The sequence below is a fragment of the Mustela nivalis genome (assembly GCF_964662115.1).
Source record: "Mustela nivalis genome assembly, chromosome: 6".
NCBI lineage: Eukaryota > Metazoa > Chordata > Mammalia > Carnivora > Mustelidae > Mustela > Mustela nivalis.
In genome coordinates, this window is record NC_139025.1 from 130,072,986 (window position 1) to 130,086,551 (window position 13,566).

Genomic DNA, 13,566 nt, shown 5'->3' on the forward strand with positions numbered 1-13,566 from the left:
GCCCATGACTTTGTCCTTTCCCCTAGAAGCTGCAAAGGATCCCCAGGAGCTTCAGCTGGGAGGGCAGCTGGAGTGCAAAAAGCGAGCTCTGACAGCATGAGCTCCCAAGGGCCTCTGTAGCTCCTATTGAAGAAGATAGTCCCCTCTTCCATTCCTGACCTACTGAGTCCCTCTATTGGTCAGGGATCTCCAAAGAAACAGAACCGGTAGGATGTAGATATATATAGAGAAGAGATTTATTATGAGGAATTTACTCTCATGGTGTAGAGACTGAGGCTCCCAAGATCTGTGGCTGTTAGCAAACTGGAGACTCAGGGGAGCCAATGGTGTCCTACGGGTCCAAATGCCCACAGGAGCCAGACCCAAGAAAAGTGAACGACAATATTTTGGTTCAAATCCAAAGGCAATAAAAGATCGATGTCCTTGGGGTGCCTGGGTGGCTCAGTTGGTTAAGCCACTGCTTTTGGCTCGGGTCATGGTCCCAGAGTCCCAGGACCGAGTCCCACATTGGGCTCCCAGCTCCACAGGGAGTCTGCTTCTCCCTCTGAACTTTTCCCCTCTCATGTTCTCTCTTCCTCAAATAAATAAATAAATAAATAAAATCTACATTTAAAAAAATTGATGTCTCAGCTCAACAGACAGGAGGAGTTCCCTCTTACTTGTGGGATGTCAGCCTTTTTGTTCCATACGCAGGCCTTCAACTGATTGGGTGAGGCCCAAGCACATGAGGGACAACAATCTGCTTTACACAGTCTACTGATTCCAATGCCGATCTCATCCAAAACACCTTCACAGACACACCCAGAATAATGTAGACTAAATATCTGGGCACCCTTGGCTCAGTCAAGTTGAGACTTAAAATGAACTGTCTCAGTTCCTTTCCACATTCTGGAAGAGAAAGCTTTATATATATTTGTCAGAGGAAATGAAAAAAGCTCTGATGCTACACATCACATTCCAAGTCAGTAAGGGCAGCAGATTCTGATGGGTATTTCCCCAGGGTCCCTTTGCACCCCACCCACCCCACATTGGGTTCTGTTTCACTTATTGTCAAAACCACAGGTGATTTTGAGCCCTCAGTATTGAGTTTCCAGTGCCACTATTATATAGGGACAACAAATAAGAGAGAAAAGGCAGGAAAGATAAGGACATTTCCGTTGCTCTGAAGTCCTAAGAAAAGCAGGTGAAACGTATTTCAAGTAGGTTTAGTCATTTCTTTGTATTTCCAAAGTCTTTGTCTATAATTAAACTCTGAAGATCCTTAAATTTCTGCAAAGAGCATTCCAGGCTTTCTGCACCGTGTTCCTCACTTTGAGGTGCTGGAAAGTTTCAGAACCTAGGCAACTGGTTCTCTGTCCACATACCTGTCCTTTTTGTCCCTCTCCTTATTTATTTATTTATTTATTTATTAAGATTTTATTTATTTGAGAGAGAGAGCACAAGTAGGAGGAGTGGCAGGCAGAGGGAGAGGGAGAAGTGGACTCTGCTGAGCAGGGAGTCAGACATGGGACTTGATCTCAGGACCCCGAGATCATGACCTGAGCTGAAGGTGTCTGCTTAACCGATAGAACCACCCAGGGGCCCCTCCCCCAGCCCTAATTTTGCTATGCCTCTGAGAGTTTTGTTTGAGTGCACTGGCCTCCCAGGGCAGCCACCCCAGGTTTCCCAGGGTAATAGCAGCTTCCGGGGGGAGGCTGCCGCAGGGACAGTGCTGCTAAGACCCTTGAAGGGTTCTGTGGATCTCTGTTCTCCCTTCTCTGTCTCTGCCTTGCAGAGAAAGAATATATGAAGGCTCTTATTCTGAAGCATGCTGCTTGTCTTAGGAGTTTCAGCTGCCTAGCCAAGGATGCTGGGGCCTCAGTCTTTTACAGCACGCCTGGCTGTGTCTGGGCATGTTGGTAAACCAGGTAGAATGTGGAAAAAGAAGCTGCTAGATGCTCAAGGCTGGGTACAGGTGCACTGACCACATCCTTCTCTGATTGGCCTTTATTGAGTACAGTCCTGCCCTTTGAATGGACAAGAGGGACTCCTGTCCACAGCCCTATGCTTTAGCGCCCCTGGGCAGCTCTGTCTCTCTCTATGGTGTGAGGAATCTGTGGGCCCAAGAGAATATTCCTACCTGGGTCCAGATCACTTCTTCTAAGCCAGCTCAAGGTACTAGGACCCTAGGATTCCTGCCAGTGGTGCTCAGGGCCCAAGTAGACTCCATCCCTGGATCTGTGCATCTCAGGGTGGACCATGCCACCAGTTTGCATATCTTTAGATCCCAGGGGCAGCCATTGGTGGGATGTGGATGGAATGTGGGCATGGTGTCCACATTTGTATGCACAGGCCCCCTGTGGTGTATGTGTGTGGGGCAGGGGTAGGAGGAGAAGCAAGTGGGCTGCCTGCTGGGGGCCATCTCTCTTGGTGTTGCCACATTCTGGTGCAGAACTCCAAGGAGTCCAAGAAATTCTAAATTTGAAACTGGCTTTCCCTGTTGTTATGAAGTTATATTTGTCAAGATAGGAGAGCAGAACATTCTATCTAGCACTCTGCTAGCTCGGCTTACGCTTTCTGAATACTTAGTGTCAGGTTCTGGAGGTTTCCATCTGTGTTGTTGCCCTGGGCCGGGAAATATTAGGAGAGGGTCCAATGGTGTCCCCATGGGCACCTGAAGGACGAGGAGCAGCTTCCCATTTGGCAGGATTTGGGGCATTGCCCCGTGGAAAGTGCTCACCCTGTAAACGTGGACATAAAAACCTTGAGGTGACTCTGGAATCAAGGCATCCGTGGAGGATGTACTGGAAGGTTCTGTGGGAGAGGAGAGCTGGGAAGGTTCCGGCTGAGAAAGGACAGTGCCTAAGGAGAGGACAGTGTGGCACCGTGATGTTACAGGCTCAACTGGGTACCCCCAAGTCTTATGTTGAAGCTTTAGCTCCCCATGTGACTGTATTAGGAGGAGGGGCCATTAAAGAGGTGATTAAGTGAGGTCATGTGCATGAGGCCCTGATTCAGTAGAGTGGTAGGAAGAGGTCCTTATTTATGAGAGGGGCCTGGGCCACAGGTACAGAGGGAAGACCTCGTGAAGGCACAGAGACACGAAGGTCCACTGCAGAGGTGCGTCTTCCCACCTCTGGATGTGGGACTTCCCTCCCGGACTAGGAGACAGCCAGTCTGTTGTTGAAGCCCCCCACTCAGTGTGTGACCCTTTGTTATGGCGGCCTCAAGCTCAGATGGGGTGGGGGTGAACGTGGGAGCACGAGGTGAGACGGTTAAGGGGTAGCTTGCGCAGAGCGGGATCAGAGCACAGAGCCAGGGCAGGGTGGGCGGGGCCTCAACAGGAACCGGAAGTGTCTTCCCCTGAGGACAGAGAGGGGGCGGGCCTTCTTGGCTCACACGTGCGCATCCTCAGTCTGCAGGAAGTTCCTGTTGGCCCATCCAGAGGAGCGCGGACGCCTGTGGGAGGTGGAACCCCCGGGAGCCTGGGGCCAGCGGGGCAGCATCTGGCTGAAGGTTCGCCTGCAGCAGTCACGACCTCCAGACTGTGAGTCGCAGTGAGCGCTGTGCGCTTGGAAGCACAGGTTAATGCTACCCATGAAGTCAGGCCCGTCCAGGTTGCAAGAACAGAGGAGGGAGGGAGACCAGAGTGGTGGCTTCTTGCCCTTGGCCCACCTTCCTTTCCCGAATGAATGACAGCTCCTAAACCTTGTGCGAGATCTCCCCCAATGTAGCTAAATCAGAAGCTCCCTGGGACGGAGGGGATCCCCGTGTATAACTAGAAGGGATCTCAGAAACCTAGAAGATGAGTGTGCGCACCCGGTTCAACCAGCTGGAAAGCCGCACGAGGGTTTGCTGTGACGAGCCAGCCTTCCACGCCCCCTCCCCTTTCCGCTTGTGGGCGATGACACGCGTGTGTAAGTGGTGGTGTTGCATAGACAGCATTCTGCAAAGGAGTACCTTGTCCTCTCTGTTCTTCTTACTGGCAGCATAGTAGGGTGCTGGGTGGCGATATTGTTTATTTGGGCAGCCCCATTACAGACAGACACTGCCCTCCGTTTGGTGTGTTAGAGCTCCACGGTGTGTTGCCAGCGGGGTTTTGATGGAGGGTGTTTCCGAGCAATGAGAATAGGTAAAGGGAGGCAGTGGGTGGAAGACCAGACATACGGGTGTCGGGTTCTCCGAGGTGCTTTTTAACAGTACGTCTAACACCTCTCCCACGTGGAGCATGGATTGCACACTGCTGGTGGTTCTTAGCGCAGTGCTCAAGGTGAGGGGCCCTGGGGGCAGGCCTGGATCCACGCAGAGCACGTTAGGTTGCAGGTACAATGTATGGGTGGGAGTTGCTGGAGGTTCTCACAGTTTAAGTTCACTGGCCAAAGGGAAAGCACTGGCTTTTCCTCCCTCCTGGGAAAGAAAGCTCTTGTCAGCATCAAATGCCATATACCAGGCTGGAGGTAGCTCATTAGGGGGCAGTGGGTAACTGATTTACCCTAGGTGGTGACAGGGAAGAGCGCCTTAGAGTTTATTGATGATAACAGTGATAGGTTTTGCTTTTATGGTGCCTTTCAGCTAGAAGGCTTAATGGATCTTTACAGATATTAATGGGGTGACCAGGCACCTGGGAAGGAGGCCATGGCAGGACTGTGACTGTGATCCTAATGAGGCGGTTAAGTGACTTGCCCTGTGGCATCCACAGCTAGATATGAAGGGGGAGCTGGCCCGGATCCCCATGCACTAAGCTGAACAGCTGAGCGGGTTTATCGAGGAGCTTCACAAATGAGCCTGCAGCTCCCACGTGGACAAGGCCTTTGTGTCTTAGACATTGCAGTTCCTTGGCTGGGAATGAAAAAAAAAAGTTTGCATATCAGAATGTGGAAATGATGTGGAAATTGCACAGGCCAGAGGGGGCTAGGCAGGGGGAGGACGTTTTCTTATAATTGGGGAGATTGCTTTCCTCCGAAGAGAATTCCTCTGGGGGTTATTTCCAGAGCTGAGAGTTGGTGTGGTCTGGTCACAGGAAACTGAGCTGGAAGTCAGATGCCAGACTTGTCACTTTAACTCACTGTGAGATTTGCCAACTCTCTCTTTAAAACAGCAAACGAGGGAACTTTCACAGAGAATGTTCCAGAAGCATGCTTTGAGTCCTTTGAAGGAAGAAGGGTCATCATTATAATTAGGATATAATTAGATTACTTAAAACTATAATTTTTATAAAATTCAAAATTACGATCTTTTCATTGGCTGTATAAATCATGGCTAGTTCCCAGTTTCACCCACAACTTCTGTCTCCCCCAGGGCCAGCAGTCAGGATTTTAATTCACTCAGGAAGGTTTTCAGCCAGCCAGCTTCGTCTTGTAACAATTTTGTCAGCGCTGACATTTCGGGTTTTTTTCCGGGTTGGTGAGTGGGGCTGCATATGCAATCACAGACTAGCCCAGATGCTCTGCAGTTTCTCAGTTTCTAGTCTGTCTGCCTTCATGGAACTCTGTGAGTGTTAGCCCATTAGGTTTTCCCACAGGTCACCAGACAATGCAGGTTCTGGAATCTTCTCTTGCCTTGTAAATCTCACAGAGCCATTTAATTTAATTTTAGTTTTTAATCAGTGATTCTCAGAGTTGCTTTCTTAAATTGTCCTGTTTTTCAAGTTCTATCTTCCTTTATTTCTGGCTGTTATTTTGGAGGTTTCCTACAATTTCGTGTGGTGTAGAGATAGAACTGTAAGCAAAAAGCCCAGTGGAGCCAATTGCTTTTTACGTTCTAAGTAAGGCATGGACATTTTACATGGTTCCAAAGGGAAGTTAACCTGTACTTCTTTCAAATGTTTCAAAATATATTTTTGAAGCAACGACCTTTATGAACTAGGTCTTTTAAAGTTTGCATGGATCTTGCCTGTTGATAACATCTGTGGATTTTAATGGCCCCGAAAATATTTACAGGGTTTTCAGAACTTTTGAGAGAAGGCGTTTGTGGGAAATGTTTTTCTTCCTACACTCAGTTACATATGAAGCCTTTGAAACTTGACCAATAGGATCATAATTCTATCTGGTATGACTTCTCAGCTTGCACATGCCTTAAGTTTCTTTACTGGAGGAGATGAAATTGAATGCTCCAGCAGTTGAAAGTTCCTTTACAAAAATGTGGCTGGAGACAGGAAGTAATTGCACACAGCTTTAAAAATAAATTTTTTCATTCTTTAGGTTATAGTTTTGCCTTCTTTCCAGGTGCATTTTTTAATAGATCCAATTGTCATCCACAGGGGAAATAGTTTTCCTCTATTTATATTTAATTTTTAATGCTAGAGTGTACACAAAAGGATGTGAAGTATTTGAGCTGGGAGGTGGGGTCTTTTTCTGAAAATCTGAATCCTAGAAGACTGCAACTCTAACTTTATCTCAGCTTGTTCTGGTGAGTTGGGCATTATATAGTGCAATTTTATGGCGGTGAACTATGGTGGGAAGTGCTGAGAGCAGAACCACCATACTGGATGGGTTTTTCCTAATGCTGCTCTTCGAAAGGTCATGTGGCTCCCTCTAGTGGCCATTTTCATCTATTGCGTCCTGTATGGTCACTCATGGATGGTCCCTTACCTTGACCTACCTGTGTGGTTGCTTCCCAGATTCTCATCCTGACGCTTCCAAATTGGAGCATTCATTTTTAAAGATTATCGGACCTTTATTGGTTAGGGATAAAATACAAGTTAACATTTGGTAGTTTCTAGCATGCTTTAGTCCCTACCACATAAAAATGTAGTTTCACACACCAGAAAGTGTAGAAAATAATGGATTGTCTACTTCATTGCCTCATTCATTCATTCATGTATTTTCTCATTCATTCAGTGGGTTATTGTGATGGAGGATCTATCCATGACAGGCCTCTGGTAGAAGTAATAAGGATACAGTGGTGAATAAGGCTGGCTGTCTCTGAACTCATTTAGGAGCTTACATTTTTGCAAAGAGAAGTACGTGGGCATCCATTACTGCATTATATAGAAACTCCAAGACAGCACTAAAGCATGCGGGTATTTTTAAATACTTCTCACTCAGTTTTGCCAAACCAAAGTTGGCTAATTCATAAAGTCTGTAAATAAACTTTATAATTTATGTATATAGGTAACAACTAAATAATATATTCTTATTTGAAAAGTGTTTTTTTTTTAAATTTAAAGATTTTATTTATTTATTTAATTGACAGAGTGAGAGAGACAGTGAGAAAGGGAGAAGAAGGCTTCCTGCCAAGCAGGATGTGGGGCTGGATCCCAGGACCCTGGGATCATGACCTGAACTGAAGGCAGATGTTTAATGACTGAGCCACCCAGGCGCCCCGTCTTTTTTTTTTTTTTTTTTAAGTCAGTTCCATGCCCATCATGGAGCCCAGTGTGAGGCTTGAACTCAGGACCCTGAGATCAAGTCCTGAACTGAGATCAAGAGTCAGATGCCTAACTGACTGATCCCCTCAGGTGCCCTGCAAAATGTGTTTCATTTGCATTTTCAGCTCAAATGGGGAACCTATTATTTTTCTTTTTCCAAAGGATCTGAATGCCGTCTTAACACACACATACCTCCACATAGAGATTATGGGGTATAGGAAAGAACACAGTAGGATAAGAAAGTCATCCCTTTCTAAGTTGGGACTGATTTGGTAAGAGGGTTAGGGGAGCTGAATTAAAAAGTGTGATTATGGGCTCTCTTGTGAGTAAAAATTCCAGTGAGCACGGAGAAGGACCACGAGTAGCACTGGAGACAGACTCCATTTAATGTCTGAATAATGGAAGAAAAGGTCGTATTCCAGCTCGGAAGTGATTGAGTAGAACCATCCATTCCCGTCTCCCCAAACCTGGCAGGTTTCCCTGTCCTCTGGAGGGCACTGTAGCAGGTATCATATTGTAAGTCAAGAGGATGAGATTGGCTCATGGTAATCAGTGCTTTCAGCGGGGTCCCCGGTGTATTATTAATCTTCTGATTGTCCACTCCCTTGGAACTACCCCCGTTTGCTCATCCTGCTCTCTTGCTTGGGGAGGGCAGCTCACCCAGGAGATGCCAAGGACGATATGAGCAGTCAAGGGCAGACTACTCCAGATGAGGGGCCCGGACACTCCGAAGAAGGCAAGAAGGTATGGTCGTGAATGTGTCATTCTAGGAACGGTTTTCCCAGCAATCATGTCGTGCTTGTTTAGGGGAGCTCTAAACCTGCAAGACATCTTCCTAATCACCTTGGCTTTGGGCTTCTCCATGGCAGTGGGTCGTTGATTCATACTCAGGGCTCTGTCCTGCGGTAGGCGGAGAGGCCTTTGTAATTAGACTTTTCACAGTCCTCTTCTCTAAGCTTGACAAACTCTCATGAAGCCAGAACTGAACGGAGCACAGGGGAATCAGCTGTAACCTTGCATTGGTAAGGAAATATTGAAAAATCTGAATTTCACATTCTGCCATGGACCGGCATCTTTTAAGCAGAGCAAATGTGTGGACAAATGTCTTTCTTTCTGCCTCTGTCCCTCGAGCCCCGATGCTCGAAAATGGAATATGGCATTAGATTGTTGTAGAACTCAGAGTGGTGGGAGAAGAGAACTGGGAGTAAGGACAGAGAGTATTAGTTCGTGGCCCATTATCTGTTGTTCAGTGTTTTATAAGATTTTGAAGTGCTGTGATTCCATTAAGGTTTTCCTGAAGCCAAGACAGACCCTTGCCCATACAAGGCAATTCTGGTAACATCCATTTTCTGCTATGGATGGGTCTTTGTCTTGAAGTCTGAAAAAGTTGTTAATAATTTTTAAACTCCAGAACTTCCAGTTGCATCTTGTGAGCAATGCTGCTTATTTTGGAAAGGAGGTGGTGCAGGGATAGAAGACTCAACATCAGAGGCATACGCTATCCCAGTAAGTGCTGGATTGCTTTAGAAAAGCTGGCAGAGGAGGGCTCTCCTTTTCCTTGGTTTGCAATGGAGAAAGGGGCTCACTGACAGCCTTTCCAGGCCACTGAAGCGAGAGAATTGTGCTTTGCCTCTTTGTTGGTCCCCAACTTCGCTCGTAAGCCTGGAAGGCCATTAGAGGAAGCAGGAGGTGTTCGGTGTGATGTCATGGCCACGGCCAGGAGTCCGGGGAAGTCCACAGACTCAGGCATAGAGTGCTACCTTTTAAAGTAGTGCTTCCTTGCTTTGCTCTTTCTCTGATCTCCATGGATGGGCTCTTCAGTTCCTGCCAGGAAATATATTCCCACCAGTAAAAAGGTCCTCAGAGCATCTGATGAACAAAATACGGGGTCCCTGTGGCTGGCTGGGGCTCTGGAGCCTGGCTTATCTGGCCTGAATCTGAGCACACAGCATGTGCAAGGGCCCAGCCAGGACACCGGAAGTCCCCTTATGGCAGCATCAGAAAGCTGTGTTGATTGTTTTCTGATTCAGGAGAGGACCCCTGGAGAACGGGAAGAGAGAAAGAGCGATCAAGACTGCGGAGTGGAAGAAACAGCAGCGGGGTGGCTTGGAGGAGCCTGTGGGGCCCAGCCAGCGGGGAAGGAGGCCAAGAGGACAGCGGTGGAGGCGGGGCTGGCCTGGGAATCCCAGCAGAAGCACCTGCGGCCCAGCTCCTGACTCCTGGGGGCAAACCCGAGCCTCCTCGAGGGGCCTGTCTGGGCTCTGGGGGGCACGGGCGTGATCGCTGCCTCCGTCACTCCGTGCTCGCACACCCAGCAGCTGGCCTCTGCCCTTGCTGCGTTGTCCTTTGAGGAGAAAGGGACGGCACAGACCCTGCCCACCTCAGGCTTGTTTTGTGGGCTCAGGTGATAGAAAGCCTATAAAAGTGTTTTATTCCTCAAGCACAGAGACCTAATAAGCAGGTACATGCAGCCATTTTCCTGGGCTCAGATCTCAGAAGTGTGTTTGTTAAACCTAATACAGTTTCTGTTACCTGGGGTGAATTGGTAGAGACTGTGCTAGAACCACGCGGATATGCCTCTTTCTTAAGCGCAGTGAAGCTCCGAGAAGGGCTGCGCCTGTTCTGGTCTGCACTGCAGAAATCTGTCTCAGGTTTACCCCTTCCCCCCCAACCTGCTCTACCCCAGACGTCACTGTGAGACCACAGACACCAGACGGGTTTCTAGGGAGACTCGTTTTTTTTCCAGGGAAGCTTCAGCTGGAGCGGAAGCTCCCCTAGGATGGTGGTGGGGACTGCCTGGTGCACACCTTTTTTTAGCGCCCCGCCCACGTCTGGCTTAGTATACAGGAGGTGCTCAAGGTGGCCTCCAGGCGGACATCAGGATCTTAGCCATCACCTCATTCATAGGGGAAGCCACTGGAGCAGATATTGTGCTGCTGGCCATTAGACAGCGTTTGGTGCCGTGAGGTCAAGGTGACTGTGCAGCTAGTGGCTGCCGCCACTGTGACATTGGCCTCCACTGCCTGCGCCCCCTGCACTCGGGGATTCGAAGCTGAGCCAAGGACTGTGCCCATAAGGCCCTGGTGAGGACAGGCCAGGCAGGCCTTCCACAGGGTCAGGGGCAGTGTGGGCTGCTTCCTGAGGCCTGGGGCCTGTGGCCTGCTCCCCGGAAGTTGCTGTTCTCTGCAGTTGGCCGAGTCTCACTGATGCTCAGTAGGATTCTTAATCTAACCAGCCTGGGTCAGCCCAGTCCCAGCCCCTACTTGCGGGTGAATGGAAGTCTGATGTCCTCACTGGGCACACCCCTCTGAGGCTGAGCACTGTGTGGAGCACCTGGGGCGCTGCCGACTGCTCCCATCTCTCGGCCGGCCTGCCTTGCCTTCTGTATCCTGGCTGCCTGGGCTTTCTGTCTCAGACGCACCTGTGCTCTTGCTTCGGGTCAGCTCTCACACACTTGCTCTGCCCTGGGCGTGTGCCTTTCCCTCCGTCCCTCCTCCTGTCCTCCCGTCTTTCTTCTCGTCCTCCTCCTCCTCTGTCTCTCCCTCCTTCCCCAACCCCACCTTTGTGCGCACGCACACACGCATACACACACACACACACACACACGCAGCTCGTCCGTCAGGCTGACATCTAGTCTCAGTTTAGGTGTCCGTTCCTGACCACCTTCTCCTCCCCTTCCCATGTGACCTCAAAGAACTGGGCACTCAGCTCTGATTTCCATGAGCCACCCACAGGGTCATCCCTGGGCCGCCTCCGTTGCCCCGTGTGTCCTCAGTGCCAGTGTAGAGCCGGTCCTCAGTAACTGTGGGGAATGAATGGTAACAGATCACCCCGGGGGTCAGGGGTGACACCTTCCTTCTGTTCCTCTGTGGTTTGACCCTGGAGATGGATGGAGACCAGTTTCAGCTCTTTGGGGGTATAGTAAAGCCCCTCCTGGAGCCTGGGGTTGGAGAGGAGGCCACCAGTACCCTGTGCTGAGAAGGTACTGGTGTTTCCCTGAGTGGTCAGAGGGCACACTGGATGGGACCTGTTACTTACTCCTCCGTCTCTCTGTCCATCCACCCATCTACCCAGCTGTCAGGCCGTCCCTCCATCATCTGCCGCTTGTCTCTCCGTCCATCAGTCCACATTTGTCCATTCACCTGCGCATCCATTCATCTGATGGACTTAACTGTCTGTCTCTCCACATCTGTCCATCCATTCCTCTGACCATCTGTTCATTCTTCCATTCATTTGTCCAACTACCCACCTGTCTTTCCATCCATCCTGACATCTATCCATCCGTCCGTCCGTCCGTCCATCCATCACATCCACCTACCTACATGTCTGTCCATCCTTCTGCCCACATCGGCCCGTTTATTTCTCCTTCCATCCCTCTCTCCATCCATCCATCCTGATGTTCAATAAATATTCAGCATGCTTGCTCAGGATTGATCTCTGTGCTGGGCACGGGGGTTATATAGATACGTGAAAGGTGTTTACTGGACTCAAACTCTTCTCTCTGAAAGGTTCTCTTCTAGAGTGTTCTCCTGGAGTTGTTGTCTGTCTTTCACCCGTTAGAAAGAGGAAAGAGTCCAATGGAAAGAAGCAGAGTTTAGAGCTCCATAGGGAGACCTCATGAAGTCCCCCAGTGCATGTGGGCCCCTTGTGAAGGAGGCACAGACCATAAAAGTGGACTCTGCACCCAAGGGGTGCTCTACGGCAGACACGATCTTCAGTGTGTGACTCAGTGTCTTCTGTGAACTTGGCACTGTTTTGGGTGAATGGCTGGTGCTTTGTGTTTATATGGAAATGAACTGATGAAAATGTCTCAGGGGTTTGATGAAGTCACTGTTCAATAAAAGCATCCTCCTGAGGGAGAAGAACTAATGGCGTTGGTGTAGTTCATTTAAATATGCAAAGACAAACCCTGCAGAGTTAGAAGGAAACACTGAAGCTCCGAGTAACCCCCTCTCCAGCCAGTGACACAGTTGGGTTGGGTCTGGGGCCATGTGCAGCGTTCTTTTCCATGTGCTTGTGTGGGCAGGCTTTAACCATCTGAGCCACCCAGGTGCCCCTTTTAAAAAACATTTTTTATTGGGGCACATGGGTGGCTCAGTGGGTTAAGCCTCCTCTGCCTTCAGCTCAGGTCATGATCTCAGGGTCCTGGGATCGAGCCCCGCATCGGGCTCTCTGCTCAGCGGTGAGCCTGCTTCCTCCTCTCTCTGCCTGCCTCTGCCTACTTGTGAGCTCTCTCTGTGTCAAATAAATAAATAAAATCTTTAAAAAAACACATTTTTTATTCATGAGAAGTAGAAAGTTGGGGAGGAGCAGAGGGACAGGTCAGTTCTGTGCTGAGCATGGAGCTCGACATGGGGCTTGATCTCGGGACCCTGAGATGATGACCTGAGCCAAAACCTAGAGTTGGATGCTTAACTGACGGAGCCACCCACACATCCCTGTCATGTTTTTAAGGTTCATTCACATTGTAGCTTATATCAGTTCTTTGTTTTTTAAAATTTAAATTCAATTAATTGACATACAGGCTATTATTAGTTTCCATGGTGCAGTTTAGTGATTCATCAGTTGTGTGTAACACCCAGTGCTCATTCCGTCACGTGCCCTCCTTAACGCCCATCACCCAGTTACCCCATTCCCCCCCCCACCTCCCCTCCAGCAACTCTGGGTTTGTTTCCTGTAGTTAAGAGTCTCTGATGGTGGGGTGCCTGGTGGCTCAGTGGGTTAAAGCCTCTGTCTTCGGCTCAGGTCATGATACCAGGGTCCTGGGATCGAGCCCCTCATCGGGCTCTCTGCTTGGCAGGGAGCCTGCTTCCTCCTCTCTCTCTGCCTGCCTCTCTGCCTACTTGTGATCTTTGTCTGTCAAATAAATAAAATCTTAAAAAAAAAGTCTCTTATGGTTTGTTTCCATCTCTGATTTCATCTTATTTTATTTTCCCCTCTTTTTATAGCTGAATAATACTCCAGTGTAGGGATATATACCGCGTTTTGCTCACTTAACTTTTTTATCAATTAATGGGTTTAATTTTTTAAATGAACTTTTAAATTTAATTTAAATGGACTTTTTATTTCTTTTTCTTTTTCTTTAAATATTTTTATTTATTTATTTAACAGACAGAGATCACAAGCAGGCAGAGAGGCAGGCAGAGAGAGAGAGAGAGAGGGGTAAGCAGGCTCCCCAACAAGCAGAGAGCCCGACATGGGGCTTGACCAAAGGACCC

General features: G+C 48.8%; 1 protein-coding gene across 3 annotated transcripts in view; it reads left to right on the top strand.

Annotated features, from left to right (window-relative positions):
* Window positions 1-12,217, top strand: part of LOC309867540 (protein FAM169B-like) — an 87,341-nt gene extending 75,124 nt beyond the window's left edge. For all 3 annotated transcript variants that reach the window (XM_082736491.1, XM_082736492.1, XM_082736493.1), the window contains 3 exons: window positions 3,395-3,526; window positions 8,004-8,092; window positions 9,379-12,217. In XM_082736491.1, coding sequence (XP_082592617.1) covers window positions 3,395-3,526; window positions 8,004-8,092; window positions 9,379-9,564 — 407 coding nt within the window. In that variant the 3' untranslated portion in view covers window positions 9,565-12,217. The remainder of the gene's footprint in view (window positions 1-3,394; window positions 3,527-8,003; window positions 8,093-9,378) is intronic.
* The last annotated feature ends 1,349 nt before the right edge of the window (window positions 12,218-13,566 follow it).